This window comes from Athene noctua, chromosome 1 (assembly GCF_965140245.1).
Source record: "Athene noctua chromosome 1, bAthNoc1.hap1.1, whole genome shotgun sequence".
In the NCBI taxonomy this organism is placed as follows: Eukaryota; Metazoa; Chordata; class Aves; order Strigiformes; family Strigidae; genus Athene; species Athene noctua.
In genome coordinates, this window is record NC_134037.1 from 56,588,917 (window position 1) to 56,605,062 (window position 16,146).

The window sequence follows — 16,146 nt, forward strand, 5'->3', positions numbered from 1 at the left end:
TGCTGACGTTGGAGACCTTATGAACTGTAGCAGCTGGGGGATGGATATCTCATTCTGCTGCTTCTGCTAGCTATCCTGAGGCAGGCCTATTATTATATTTCTTTTTTCTATAAATTTCCTATTTCAATATGGTAGATCAAAAGTCTAGATCTTCCTCTGCCCATGACTTTCCTGGACAGTGGAAGAAACTACTTCTTCTATTGCACTGACAGCACCATATTTCAACAAAATCCCAAATCAGAGAGTTTGCAACCACCCTTCAATATCCTTGTTTACAGAAATTTTCTTCAAAGACCACTAAACAGCCAAGCCCCTACTTGCATTTTTAAGTTCTCTGCATTTGTTAAAGGGTCAACATTGATATATTGCTCTTGTTGTGACCTTTGCATGCATATTTTATAATATACTTCTATATAAAATGTGACTGCTGCAAGACAGAATCGGGCAACTATTAATTCAGTCATCACCTATATTTCTATGGATATATTAGACACCTTTTGGTTTATTGAACTAAGAATTTTTGTTTTTTTTTCTAAATGAAAAGTTAGTTATTAAAGGAAAAGCAGCAATTGGCAAAATGGCTGAGTCTGCTCTTGATATAATATATAGGCGTTTCCCCTTTATGAAAGTTTCAGATATGTTGCTTTCCTGAGAAAAGCCTTTATATTTTGGCCATGACCCATTTTCACTCACATAGCCCTGTTGATTGCACTTCAACTAGTCCTTCACAAGCAGGTCAAAGTTCCAGGCATCCTTCTTTGAGAATAGAGAATACTCATAATTTGACCCTGTCTTAACATGTTACATCAGGTATCAGGGCAATAACAGCAAGTTTGCAGCAGAAACTCTTATTTACTCTTGAGATCTGTGATGTGCTCCCCAAATAGAAAAGATCTCAGTTCTAAGGATTTAATATGAACAACCCATGTAGAAATAAACTGTGATGTTTAATTTTCTTTAAGACTAAAGGACTGAGAGAAGTCTGCCAAGTTTTGAACTCACATTTTCAAAACACACATATAGCTTTACAGAATAGCAGTCTAAAGATTTGCAGGCTAGGGAACAAACAGGTAAAACTGTTTGTATTTATACCTTGAATAAATAGTTTGTTCCAGACTGGAGCCCACTAACAGACCAGGCAAGTGTCCCATTTGGAAATTCACTTTTTTGCAAGGGTGTCTCTGGGACAGGAGGTAATAAATTGACAGAGATTTGATAGCGGATGGATTCTAGAGGTCCATTTGGCTTCAGAGGTTCACTCCAAGATATGTTGATGGTGGTGTCAGACAAAACCACTGTCTTAATGGAATCAACTGCCTCTGGTACTGAAACAGAAAAATTAATCTTCTTTTAGGTACAGATCTCACTAGAGGTTTGTTTTATTTTTAGAGAAGTCAAGAAATGTCACTGAGGAAAGAAAAAAAGTATGTAAGCCTATGAATATTTACAGGACTGACACTCTACACATGTAAAACATTCTTGTATAGTCAGGCAGACGCAGACAAGCTCAAAATATTTTTAGGGAATTTTTTAGTATCTCCTTGGCTATCCTACCATGCAAGTAGACAGAAACCCCCCAGCTGCTGTCCTATACCTCTACCCTTATAGGTGTATCACTGAATTCCTGCTCTCTCTTAGTTTCCTAATCAAGATCTCAGATGTGAGTTTAATATGATGCTTACTTGGATATGCACTAAAAACAGTACTCATGCACTATTTCAATTAGAAAGTCTTTTCTTGAACACAAAAGTCTGAAGGAAAAAATCCAAAACTAATCATTGCTTGCCATCACCTACAATTTTGCTCATAAATATATGGCCTGGCTGAGCTGTGTAAGCAAGAAACTGGGTGGCTGGTCTGATGTCCACGCCAGCTGGTTACTCACTAATTGTTCTGGAAAAATCAGTTCTTCCTTTGAAGCTTTGAGATCACAGACTTTGAAATGGTATATAGCATGCCCCAACTCTGCATCAGCTCTTTTTTCCTACTGAACTGTCCAGATAGGCATAAATTCATTACACTATCTATGTTCCAAATATATCATAATGATGGGTACATATGCGGTAATTTATGCCCTAATAGCAAATTGCAGATTATTTAAATGAAATGTGCAGAAAGTAGACTCGTAAAGAAGACAAATATCTCATTTCACTAGCTAAACGTATGTGGAGTAAGAGTGACACTCTGTGGCAAGAGCAATGCATTAATTTTTCCAAGTTGTCTTCCTTTTTTTTCCCCTCTATCTTGCTATTTGTTGGAAAGTGCAAATTAATCCAAGCTTCTTTCATTTTGTTACGGAGTTGAGATAAAGACAGAGGGAATTTACACAGCTTCAGAGGTGTGAAATAGTGTACACACTTCAAGAGGCTCTAGCAGCATCTGATTACAATTTAAACTAGCAGTTACATTCATGAAATTGAGAACATAAGTGCCAGGACACATATACATTCTGTTTACAGCTGGTTGGGAATTTTTCAAAAAATTGTGAAAAGCTCTGAATTTTGATACAAATACATATTAAAAATGCTCAGGGTTTGAGGTCTGGTTTGGTTTTGTTGTTTTTTTTTTTTTATCTAGGACTTTATTTTGATCCCGACATTTTGTTTTGCGTCAACTAGAGAAGCTCCTTCTGAGTTTCATGTTTCATTTTAACTTGAGACTGAAAAATTCCATTTCAGTGGAGCAACCCAGTCTCCCATTTCATATGTTACCTTTATATTTCACCACTGAAAGTGTACATTGCTGCAGGATGGCTCAGTTTATCATACAAAGAAGCAATGGTGTGAATTCTTGCCACATACCAGTGGCATTCAATCTTACTCAATCAGCATCACAGAAATTTTATAATATGGATGTGGATTCACATGCAAAGAATTGAAATCTACTTACTATAAACCAGCTTTTCTTATTTTTGTCATAGACTCCTTAGGAATATGCTCATAGCATTCAGAGATCCACGCAGAATGAGACCCTATTTGCTTGACGTTGCAGATGCTAAGAGATCTGACTGTTAAGAGGAAACAGCATGGTTGGAAGAGAACTTCCAAAGTATAGCTTTTCTGGATCCCAAAAGAAGAGTGAAGTGTGTCTGCACCTTTTGTTCCACTTTCACTTGAAATGTGAAAAGAGGTTCATTTTCTTAAGGAGAAAAATGTGACTGCTCCCAGAACAAAAAACAAGGAATGATCTGTGCATAAGAGGAGCCATTGGCAGCTCACAGGTGATGCTCTCCTGTGAACAATGGTGGCAAAAAGAGGGGTTATTTGTTCTGTGAATGAGACTTTAAAGAAATCACAGAGTGCATCCCCAAGAAAAGAAGAAAGGAAATCAGGACCCCTGGCACCTACTTGTAGCCAGCTATTCTGGATAAAATATTTCCTTGGGGCACAATTGATCAGTAAGGGAAAGAGACATTCAGACAAGTAAGAAAAACACAGTGGTGGCAGTGCTTCTTCAATTCCAGTTGCTTCAGCACCTTCTGAAGCAGTCAAAAGCCAAGCAGAGATAAAGAGAGAGAAGGGGAAACCTTAGGATTCCTGCTGTGGTGCCCTAGCTGCATGTCACAGTAATATCTGCATAGCTGCACAATCTGCACAGCTGTATGTCAGCTACAGCCAGCCCTGCTGTAGCTGGGTTAAGTGACCTGATGCCCAAGGACTAGATGCTACTGTGCCTCTCAATTTCATTCCCTCGCCCTCTCTCAGAGAAGAACTGCTCCAACTCTGAAGGACAAGAGATAGGCAGGAAAACTAGTAAAGGTATGGGCTATAGCATTCCCACTTCACTGCAGGTTTAACAGTAAGCATCCCTAGGTGCCATCTTCCTGGTCTTTCCTGCAAAACACAAACAGGCTTCCATGTAGGCTTGGCTATAATTCTGCCTTGCTGACTTGGGTATTATGAGAGGTGCCTGATGGCTCTGCAAGTGATAAATTTGTGTGGATCAAGCTGATGCTGGCTGGTGACACCAGGCACAATAAATGGAGCACAGATGCAGAGCAAATCTGACACAGCACAAGAGCAAAGAGGTGTTATGTGTGCTACAGGGAATAGCCAGCTCTCATAGTTTTCCATGTTTTCATCAAGTGAGTCCAGCAACGTCAATCCAAGGATGAGAAAATTATATGAAGAGCAGTGCAAAGGCAACTCCTCATGAAGACAAATGCAAGAACACATACACATGCAAAACAAAAAGTGCTGAGCAAGATACTTCTATTGGGTTAGGTTGCAAGCCAAGACAACACATGCAAAATCATAGCATCCATCTTTGGATGATCCTTTTCCTTCTCAGAGGTAACAAGACCTTCAGGGAAACTGGAGCTGTATCTGCCCTGCAGCTGCAAACAGGTAGACCGAAGCAGGGAATGAGCAGAAGCATCTTCCTGCCCTAATGAAGGTATTTCAAAAACAGGGTCATCCAGCTCAGACTAGAGGTATTCTCAAAGAATAAGGACATCTTGAACTCGGGCTGTCTGTGAATCTCTGTTGCTGTTGTGGCATTTGAGGAAAGCTTCTGGGCCATGTTGTCTTAAAGGACAGATGGGGACATGCTGGCACTCACAGTGGCAGCACCTGGCCTGCATTAAAGTGCAGCAGAGAGTTGTTTCCTCACTATGACATGCTCCAAGTTTCATCAAGTATGGCAAGATGAGCGGTCAGTAGTTTTGGACTCAGAGGTCTGAACCCACAAACAAAACCTGCATTGATTGTTTCGATTTAGTTAGGGAACTAAGGCAGCATCAGATCTATGTTCTGCAGTGGAAACTCCAGAACAGGGTGGAGAGAATAATTGTGAAGGTAAAGGGTGGAGGATGAATGCAAGATCATAAGAAACAGTAAGAAATATACCAGTGATCAAGCAAACCATAACTTGTTATGGTCAGCTGGATAATCTGTGTGCTGAGTATAGATCCCTCATAGTGTAACACAGGCTACACATCAACAGCAGAACTGTTACAGAAGTCCTCCATCTCTTGTTCTGGAAAATATGCCCTAAATCAACAAGTGTGTTTAACATGACTGAGTTCTCTAAGAGAGCACAGAAGGAAAATTTGTAAAATCATGTACCCAAAGCAGGAAGTGGAGGACTGTTTTCTTGAGCTACATCATCAGGTAATATAGTACACATGTACTATGTGAGGTGAAAACTGGCTTTTATAAACTAGACATGATACAGAAGTACAGGCCCAGCTCCCAAATAATAACCAGCTTGAATAACAAGCTATTTAGAATTTAGATGCTCTTGATCTTGCTTTCTTTTCTCTTTTTTTTTTTTTTTCATTTCTCATTCTTTTTTTTTTCAAAAGAAACTTTGTACTCAAGAGAAAACCTTTAAATTAAAATACAGCTCTCACTTGTGCTGATCTTGTCTCTTATGGACAGCACTATGTGTAGGTTTACCCCCGACGTAGCCTTGGCTTATCATTTTGTGAATGCTTCCTGTTTTTCCAGAAAGTGAGTTGTGCTCCTGTTATCCTTTTCTAGGCTGCAGCTACCTTGTCCCTTAGACCCTGCTATAAGCTCCTGTCCCTGTTCTCTTCCATTGCAACAATAGGACATACCTCATCACAGAGTACAGATGTAGCTCCGCTTAAACACAGTTACATTTGGCTGTCTTGCTGCATTGGGTTTGCATGGCAAGGTTTTGGAAGGGGCAGGGCTACAGTGATGGCTTCGGTGAAAAGCTGCTGGAAGCTTCACCTATGTCTGATAGAGCCAATGCCAGCCAGCTCCAAGATGGACTGCTGCTGCTGGCCAAGGCCAAGCCCATCAGTGATGGTGGTAGCACCTCTGTGATAATGTATTGAAGAAGGGGGGGGAAAAAATGTGCACAACTGCAGCCAGGAGAGAGAAGTAAGAATATGTGAGAGAAACAACTCTGCAGTCACCAGTGTCAGTGCAGAAGGAGGGGCAGGAGGTGCTCCAGGCGCCAGAGCAGAGGTTCCCCTGCAGCCCGTGGTGCAGCCCATGGTGAGGCAGCTGTGCCCTGCAGCCCGTGGGGGTTGGCAGTGGGGCAGATCTCCGCCTGCAGCCCGGGGAGGGCCCCACGCTGGAGCAGGTGGATGTGCCCGGAGGAGCCTGTGACCCCGTGGGAAGCCCACGCTGGAGCAGGCTCCTGGCAGGGCCTGTGGGCACATGGAGAGAGGAGCCCACGCTGGAGCAGGTTTGCTGGCAGGACTTGTGACCCTGTGGGGGACCCATGTGGAGCAGTCTGTTCCTGAGGGACTGCACCCCATGGGAGGGACCCACAGTGGAGCAGTTCATAAAGAACTGTAGCCTGTAGGAAGGACTCATGTTGGAGAAGTTCATGGAAGACTGTCTCCTGTGGGAAGGACCCCACAGTGGAGCAGGGGAAGAGTGTGAGGAGTCCTCCCTCTGAGGATAAGGAGCAGCAGAGGTGATGTGTGATGAACTGACCACAACCCCCATTCCCCATCCCCTGCACCCCTCAGGGGGAGGAGGTAGAGAAATCAGTAAAGTTGAGCCTGGGAAGAAGGGGGGGGGGGGGGGCAAATTTTTTTAAGATTTATTTTCTACTTCTCATTATCCTACTCAGATTTGATTGGTATTAAATTAAACTCACTTTTCCCCAAGTTGAGTCTGTTTTGCTTGTGACAGTAATTGGTGAATGGTCTCCCTGTCCTTAACTCGACCCACAAGCCTTTCATTATATTTTCTCTCCCCTGTCCAGGTGAGGAAGCGAGTGGTAGAACAGTTTTGGTGGGCACCTGGCATCGAGCCAGGGTCAACCCACCACACTTGCCATCATACCTTGGCCTCTTGCCTTCACTCATACCTCTCACCCATTCACTCCCACTGAAGTTTCTTAGCTTCCTTCTGCCATACTTAGATAAGTTCACTGATGTATTTATTTATTTTTAGGTAATCCCTAACCAGTCCACTCTTTGCCCTAAATGACACAGTGAACATTCAAGTTCAAAGCACTACTTCTAGCTTTGATCTTCTAGTGTGAAAGGGACTGAGAAGGGCACATCAAAATGCTTGAAACCAACTGAAAATGTGCTATCTGCATTCAGGCCAAGAGAAGTAAAAACAGAGTGTTGTCTTCTCAGGCTGGTTTACAACAAATCAAGTTTGAATTACCCTAAGAAACAGCAATTATGAGAATAATGTCAAGCTAAGGGTAAAAATCTTAATGCTGAATGAATATATAAGACACATATTTAAACACACGTAACCACATATACATTCAAATGCAACTTATTAAAAATGTGGCCCAAGGCAGAAACTGCAACTGTATAGCCATTTTTAACCATAGTTTACCTTTTCTCAGGAAGCAAATGAGCAAAAGTATTAAAGAATATATACAAGTCTTATGAATCCTACAGATTCATCGTCTGGTTGCCAAAACCTTGTGAAAATCTACACAAGTTACATTTTAAGTGGAAAACTTCTCTGCTTTCTGATTTGCAACCTAAACTTACATACACCTTCCTTTAATTGAGATGAGAACTCTGTTCAAAATCAGAATAAAATGTGAAACAAACCTCCATACAGAGTTGTGCCTATTGTCTCTTTTCCCATAGGCAGCACTTCCTTATCTGAATAGTAGTTTTTCACTGCAATTTTTATGACATAACTTGAAAATGGCTGTAGGTTGTCTATGATGGCTATAGCACCCTGAAATTCCTGTAATTCGAAATCAGATAATAAAGATGTATTCTTAGAAAAGAGACTCATATGTCACAACAATCATCTGTCAATGAAATGAGTGTTAAAAAGTAATACAGTAGTGCTTTTTTATTCTAATACACTTTAGAGTTTCAGAAAGAATGTTAAAACGATAGTTTGGTAATGGGTCACTACAGAAAACACATATCAAAAAACAAGCTGAGGTGTAATTAGCATGGCTACAATACCACATTGTTCAGTCGATGATACTTAAATAGGAAATGGCAAAGTCAAAAAAAGGTAACAGAAGAAAAAATTATGATGGCAAGGACAACTACCACAAAACACATCCAGGCAAGCCATATGGTTGCTGGACAGTCTCAGGAGTTATTTAAACAGATTAATATCAACCACAACTGTTCTTTTTACAAGTAGAAAGTGAAGACCCATTTCAAAAGGATTTTAGCAAAGGCATATTAAAAAGTTGAGGAGTACTCCTACAAAGTAAACCTAAGGAACTTACCACTTAATTACCAAACAGAAAGGGGAATTACTGTTGGGGATGTAGAATTGGAAAAATTCCCTCATAGAAAGTTACAGAAAGGTTTATAAAATAACTAAAAGTGATATCACATTCCCTGTTTATATATGATATCACGTGCTTTTTTGTTCCAAAATAGCCATACCAGTGGTTTTTGTTGTAGAGCAGACAAACGGTAGCTTGAGTTCCTGTGGTTGTTAGTCATTTGTCTGAGAAATACCAGATATGTCGGCGTAGGCTGCAATATGCCAGGGCATAGCTGCTGTGGTGTGACAGATGGCAAGCTTAACGTAAAACTGATATTCGTCGTATCAAGGATAGTAGGTTTCTCACTGTCTAGCAATAGAATCAGGCATCTTTTATCTAGGAAAGACATCAGAAAATTTAAACAAATTAATTACTGTTGACCAGTCCAAATTTGAAAGGGATTCTACCACCATTCCTATGACAAAGCATAACCACAATGCATTTTCTCTGTTTTCACAAAAAGAAATGGAAAAAATTTCCACCTGAATGTACTTTATTTGAATTACTTTCATGGACACAAAAATAGTGGTCATCAAAGTCTCACTTATCTTTGATAAGATAGAGGTTTACTAAATGTACAGATTTACTATAGAATTTAGTTTCTTCTTTAAGGTATTTAGGTACTAAATACCTTGGAAATCTAAATCTTGGTGGCTGTGTTATGCAGTACACACTCATGAGTCCAAACCTGCTTGTCACAGGAAAGGCAGATGTGCAGAATAGACAGTTGCTTTCTCTAGCAATTAAATGTTATCTTTCTTTTCTTCCAAACAGCTTTTGATGTGTAAAGTTCATAGCAGCAATAGAGAAAGGGGAAACATATTTTGGAAGAAGTAAAGGAGTCTATAGGGAAAAACCAGTAGAAAACTACTCTCTGACAGTAAATAAAAAGTAACAAAAGTCCTCATCTCTTGATGCACTTTTTAAAAGAAATTAAAAATACATGAAATGGACTTGTTGCCAAGAAGGAAAATATTAAGGCACACGCATGGGGAATATTGTACAAGGACAAATGTTTGGTCTTGGGCCAGAACATCTGACCTCATTGTTGAGATCTTTTTTCCCTAAATGAGCAACTTTGTCATTCCTACCAAAGTCAGATTCGTGTGTATAAGGGAAGGAGAATAAAAAAGTCTGTTCAACAGAAATAAATGCAAGGTTGAATCTTTGTCAAATTTATAGCTACCTAGAATAGTAAAACTCCTATGGGAAAAGTCCCAGATGGAATAAAAATTGAGTCATTTTCAGAGTTAAAGTTTCTGTCAGGCAGTTCCATAGAAACGTGTTTACTCTGACAAGAAAATCCTTCACTACATATTCAGTCCCCTTCCTCCTAACCCTGAAGAGAAATCATTCTCTCACAGAATCTGTGACAGGACAGTAATTTTAACTGAGTACTTCTGATGTGTTAAATGATCAACTGACATCACATCTCTGGATGGCAATTAAATAGGTTAGAAAGAAAGGCAACCCTAGCAGTACTCCTTGCTCACATCACTAAAACAATAAAAAGCATGTCAATCAACCCAACTGGCCTTTGCAAACATCAGTTTTTCACATGGACACTATTTCCTCTCAGTACTGAGAAGAAGAAAAAAAATTTTTCTTATTTTAGAATGTTAATTTACTTTTATCTTGAACTTCTGTGAATAATCCTGTGCATCACCCTCCCTCCACAAATGCCAAGGTTGTAGATTCCTCCAAATATATTTGCAGCAGTCAGTGAAAATAACAAGAACTCTGTGGGGATCTCCGGGTGGATATAATCTCTTTGGACTGAAATTTGGTTCTTCCTTTTCTGCACCAACTAAGCCTGGGTCTTGTACAGGAAACCCTATCCCTGCGGATAGGGATTGGTACATTCTGTACCAGGGCCAAACCAGGCTGCTGCACCAATGCCAAGCCCACGCAGATCTCATGGGAACAAACTTGCCCAAAGTGCTGGTAAGAATAGCCTGGGCACTGGTCGGAGCAGCTGCAGGCACGAGTAGTTCAACTGGCTGCCCAAAATAATGTGAAATTCTTTTATTACAAAGAAGTCCATCATGTTAAAATATTCTCTTGTATATTTTTCAGGTTTTTATGCAAAACTGAAGTTAAAAAATTATTTTGAATATATTAATCATGCTAATAGCTGTTCTAAATATCCACATTTACAGAGATAATCCCTATAGGTATTGCGAATCTTAACTTTCTCTTAAAACTAATTTTTTATTTCTTTCATTATCATTCAACAATGGTTTGTTTAAAATAGTAGGAGTTCTAAGTGAAGCCTGGGCCTGCTATAAAGTAAGATGTAATTGCCTCTCAGGTAATTCTTTATAAATGCTTTTAATAAGCAAAGTTCTTATCTCTTTGTCTTTGGAAGGGGAGACCTTTTTTTTCAGCTTTGCATACTTGTCAGCAAAACCAGAAATCTGTATTATAATAAGGAACATTCTCAAACTCTTGCTGTAACACATTGTGGACATGTTTGATCTTTCTGTGTGCTTTAGGCATGGTTTGGTGTTAACATCCTGAGCCTTTGAAACATGGGCAATATTCATCATCATGACCTTCCATGTGATCCAACACAAGGCCAGTCCTTATATTCATCCTTTTAAAAATGTGTATAGTGAATTGTTTCCCTCTAGAAGATACCTGGATCCATAAAGCATACTTTACATAAACAAATAGCATGATGTGCAACTCAAATAAATGCTTTGGAATAAATTTGTTACATTTACAAAACAACAAAAATTCCCTCTACCTGGATACAATTGTGCCGCTGAGCTGTAGGCAAAGATTTTCACCTCATGATTTGCTCTCTTCTGAAGAAAGTGTCTTCTGCTTTCTTTATTTGCTAGCCAAATCTCAGTGTATTCCTTTGTTTCAGTGCTCCAGTATATGAATTTCTTATCTACAGTCAAGCTACCAATTTTCTTACCTGTAGGAAAACATTGTATAGTTAAGCTTCAGAATAAACCCTGAGCAGACAGTTTTACAAGAGCAGATAGATGCATGCTTGTATTCACGGTGAATTATTATGGGTGAGTGTCTTGGTCATTCCATATCTTCAAAGACCTCCCCTGGAAAAGAGATTTCTGATATTTTCCAATAGGTGTCATGAAGCTGAGACACTTTGTCATTTCAGTTTGCAAATGTAGATTTGAAGGCTTTTTAAAATCCATAATTATGAGAACTGCAATTCAATTAACAAACACCAGAAATGAAACACAAGAGCAAGAGTTGTCTGTAGAAACTCATCATTTTTACAAGATGAAAACCACAGTACTCTGCCATCTCTCAGGAACAATTAAGACACCTCCTCTGGTAACAGAACAGCTTTACCATCACTCCTTCGGAATCAAGGTGAAAACTGAGCAATGAAGTCTGTTACCGTTAAAAGAAGTGCAACATAGATAAGTTGTCATACAAGACTCTACCTGCACACAAGGTACCCTCCCCACATATTGAAGTCTGCAATGTCACTTTCAGGCATAACTTAAGATGGTGTTTTAAATTTTCATTGAGTTAAACTGTAATAGGTGTATCTAATAAGAAACCCTAGAAAAATAATGTGTTAATACTAAAAGTGAAATCTATTGACAAGTAGCATTTGAGGCTGTAGCATCTCCATTTGATTTACATCTTACTGGAATACATACTGTGCATCAGTAAATATCCTCACACTGCTTTTTTTCTTAGTTTGTATCAACAGGGTACCAACTGGAAACACAGAACACAAGCATTTTGTCCATCTTGCGTACAGAGGAATCAATTTTGTAAAGTAAGTGCTTTATGAATGCTATTTTGCTGAAATGAGCAGTTTGATGTAAGAGAGAGCAAGAATCACAAACTACCTACAGACGTAACAGAGCATTCAGACCTTGAAAACTTGGTATTTTGGTAATTCTCCAGCAGTGGCAACCATCCACATCTGAGGCCCATATTTCATCTCTTCCTCTGATAAAAAGCAGCTGGGGATTATTGGAGTCAGATGCATCTATACTCATAGGTCTTCCTAGCTCTGCTTCTGCCACATTACAGGTGCAATAGTTTCTCATCTGTTCCTCCATTGATATATATCCCAAAATGTGGTGCATGGTGTTATTCAGAATATCATAATAAAACATGCAGCTGCCATAATCAAGCTCTTCCATCCAGTACAAGCGGCTATGAAATAAAATGCATTGCTTACAGTAGGAAAACTTCAATCTGAGCAATCTGCCCTAAATGCAGTCCTAAGTGACAACCTGTAAGTCACAAATCTCCCAAACATTTAAAACAAAGTAACTACAGCAGCATACTTGTATAGTGATTCCAGGTGTTTAAAGGACATTTTTGGACAGAAGGTCACAATAACTGACTATTCTAGTTAAAACAGTTACTGTAAAAAAATGTTTTCTGGTGCTGACTTTCATTTGCATCACTTAAATAGAACCTATCAATATTTAAGGATCATTTAAAATCTTTACTCAAACACAGACATGTTTTTGAAGTTAGAAACGTCCAAGACCAACTAGCAGTATAAAAGTAGAACTACATCCAGAAATTTCTGAGATTTACACTTATATACTATAAACTCATATACTATAAAAAGTCCTTTTCAGTCCTTAACTGTTGATGATTTCATGAAAATAATTTTTAAATCCACTTTGAACAGTTATTAGTAATATATGCCTTACCTTAAGAAAGGATATGACAGCAGAGATGATACAGTTGAATTACTTTTACCCAATTGTATATTCAGAGCTTTTAGAGATTTTATCTTGAGCTCAAGATCAATAACAAATATTTGAGTTTCATTCCATGGTGTTTTCAGGGCAACAAAGAGATGTCTTGCAATCCAGTCAACTGTAATGGCTGTGGCATTGTGAAGATATACATCTTTGAAAAACTTAAGAAAAAAATAAAAACATTACTAAAACTACTTGAGAGCAGAATTTTTTCACCTGATGCTAGGGCATCATGAAATTATGTTTCCAAACTAATTTATACTTGGCAAGTACAAGCCAAAATATAAAGAGATGTCATGGAACAAAGATTCTGATATTTTTATACAAATGAACGCTATTGTTTCACAAGTAACAATTGTTGCTTCCATGTTGCTTCCATGTTGCTTCCATATTCTTGAAATTAGAATGAAATAAAATTAAATTGCATTTGATACAAAAAATAAATTTCTTGTATTTAATACTAAGAATTTTAACTTAAATGTCTGTTGAAATATCAACAAAGCAGATGTCAGTAAAATCATACATGTTTAACAGGACAACTTTACCAATAGCATACTCTGGCCTATTCTAATAGCTATTGATGACAAAAAAAAAAAAAAAAAAAAATTAAGTCCAAATTTTATTATATTATATATATTTTCATTGTACTGCTTAGAGAGGAAAATTATCCAGCCAAGCTCCTTCATATTACATGTCATATGAACTGACAGGCATTAAGAAAATTGTGTCTTTCCAGTTCTGTTTTCCCCACTGTATTTTGCCATTAAATGTCCTTTGTTCATCATGCTGCTTTTTTGCAGTTTCAAATGTGCAGGTTTGACTTCTTCAATAACATAATTAGCCACTAAATAATTACAATAACAGCCACATATTCTCCTAGATTCTCTCAAGCAAGGGAATCAACAAAGGAATACCTGAAACTTTGAAGTAGTCTGTATATTCAGAAGAAAAAGAGAATCTTCTACGACATAGTACACTTTGTCATCATTAGCAGTATAACAGATGTCCTTTACATTTGTCCTTGCTGAAAGTTCCCATATGGTATGATTATTGTCTATGTCAGTAAGAAACAATTTGTTGGCAGAAACAGTTATAAGAGTTGGGACAGGGAAAAGGTCTGGAAGGAAAAGAGCACAGCAGAATTTACAAAAAACATTCTAGACAATAGCAGTCATTCAGAAGTAAATCAAGTACAAGATAAAAGTAAACTATTGCCCTGCACAAATTACATTGGGTCCTATGTCACAGCAAATAAATAAAATAATGAGGTGTCTTCTTGATATCACGTGCAAACTTCTAAGATTTTTTCAATGGCATTGTGGATGTTTACCTAACAAATTTAAACCTAGTAAAAACAGATTTGCTCACTTAATTACCTTTAACAGCCCGACTAGAAATAGCCTATGATCCCTAGAGGATGTCTAACTCTCCTGGTTACCCTCACAGCCTGATTAGAAATCTTCTATGATCTCTAGCAGTATGCAGATTACAGATCAAAACCTGCTGTTCCAGACTATCTTGGGGTTGCTTAGAAAAGGTAATTTAACAGAGTTTTAAGGAAAATCTTGAAATTCCTGAAATTTAATCTAATGATAAGAAATGTGTTAATCATTTCATGTCAGAAGGTGTAAATATTTCCTCTGTGGTGTCTACTGTAGGGTGAAAAAAATCTCACACAAAGTGTCAAAGGCTATTTATCAGATTACCAAATTCCCGTACTCTCAGTTTCGCCAGCTATTACACACAAACCATGAGATGGCATCTAATACCTGATGAATTCCTCTCTGCTATATCAGACAAAGGTCCTGGACCCACAGAGGTGAAGGCTTGCACCTGTGGGACAGGAGATTGTTATATATGTTAAGTAGCAGCATAAATGATTGCATTCAAGAGCCTGTAGAGTCATAGTTAATGATAAAACCAGAACCAGATCCCCTGGCTTCTCTGCTAGGAATATATATGCATGTGCTCTGTTTGACCTGAGGCTGTTCTGGTCAGTTCAAAGGTTATATTCAGGGTTGGACCATGGCTATGAAGGTAATTTTAAGCAGTGGTCCTGAGAGTGGCAATTCATACTGCATCTATTAATTAGAGCTCAAAGGACACCAGTCTTGTCTCCTTCCCCAGGCTGGAGCAATTCCTACTGTTGGCTGATTTTGCAACCAACATGGTGTTCTCCTCCATCACTACCTGCTCTATTACGTGTTCTCGTGCTTTTAACTTGTCTTTCAAGCGCATGTTCTCTGTGTCCCAAACCTTGTATTGCAATGAAAACATGACATCCTGACAAGTTTTAATATGGAAGTTTCTTTTTATGGAAGCCATGCGAATCCTCTAATTTCTCCAGCAGTGGAACTTCTCTTGGTCTGTAGCTCTGTTTTAATACCCCTCCACCAGCTCAGTCAAATCTGTGTTTAACTTGCAGCTTTTAGCGGTGGCTTTGGGAGATCTTTAGAGGTTTCTGTATAATATTGCAGCATTATTTTCACCTTATTTAGTAAACAATACAATATGTAGAAAGGTTAAGCCAGGTATCCAAGGGTGAGTCAGTGAAACAGCAGTTCCACAAGCAGAAACCACAAGTTCTTGCCCCAAGCCCAATACCATCTTCTAGGCAAACACATCAAGCTGCAGTGATAACATCTACCATCTAGCATGAGATAAGCTTAGTAATTTTTCATACCTGAAACCTTACTGTGAGGCTGGGAAGCACATCCCTGAGAGAAAAGAGCATCAGGGTGGGTTTAACATTGTTCACATTCCACTCCATTAAAGTATCAGCAGTGCCACTCTGACTCAATAGTTGATAGTAAATCTTGAAGTGAGTTAATACTCCATTGTCCCTCTCAGGTCTGCCCCACCTGAACTCCACAAGGACTTTCTCATCATTTGCATGCAGTTTATTTTGTAACACATATATTCTAGGGTTTGTGGGGGCTGAAGGAACTGTATTAAAAAAAAAAAAAAAAAAGATAAAAAACACAGAGCAAAGTACTCCTATTAAAACACAAACTCTACTTTGTAATTCACTCTTTTAGTTTTGAGCCTAAACTTTACAACCTCAGTGCTGACAGAAACAGATAGCAATTGGTGAGGTGTAAAATACAGAAGAAGATTTCTGTTTTTCACTGGTGCGCAGGTGTCTGATTTTAACTTGCTTAGCAAAAAAAGATCTGCATAAACAGAGACAAATGCACTCCTGCGCTCAGATTGGGACATATCTATTTAG

At 38.6% G+C, this 16,146-nt stretch overlaps 1 protein-coding gene across 1 annotated transcript in view; it reads right to left on the bottom strand.

The window, feature by feature from the left end:
* Positions 1-16,146, bottom strand: part of ROS1 (ROS proto-oncogene 1, receptor tyrosine kinase) — a 75,142-nt gene that overhangs the window by 30,442 nt on the left and 28,554 nt on the right. Inside the window, exons 22-30 of the mRNA XM_074923741.1 lie at positions 15,601-15,863; positions 14,687-14,750; positions 13,832-14,034; positions 12,867-13,078; positions 12,068-12,354; positions 10,949-11,125; positions 8,318-8,535; positions 7,508-7,649; positions 1,093-1,325 (exon numbers count right to left, since the gene is read on the bottom strand). Of these exons, the coding sequence (XP_074779842.1) occupies positions 1,093-1,325; positions 7,508-7,649; positions 8,318-8,535; positions 10,949-11,125; positions 12,068-12,354; positions 12,867-13,078; positions 13,832-14,034; positions 14,687-14,750; positions 15,601-15,863 (1,799 nt within the window). The remainder of the gene's footprint in view (positions 1-1,092; positions 1,326-7,507; positions 7,650-8,317; positions 8,536-10,948; positions 11,126-12,067; positions 12,355-12,866; positions 13,079-13,831; positions 14,035-14,686; positions 14,751-15,600; positions 15,864-16,146) is intronic.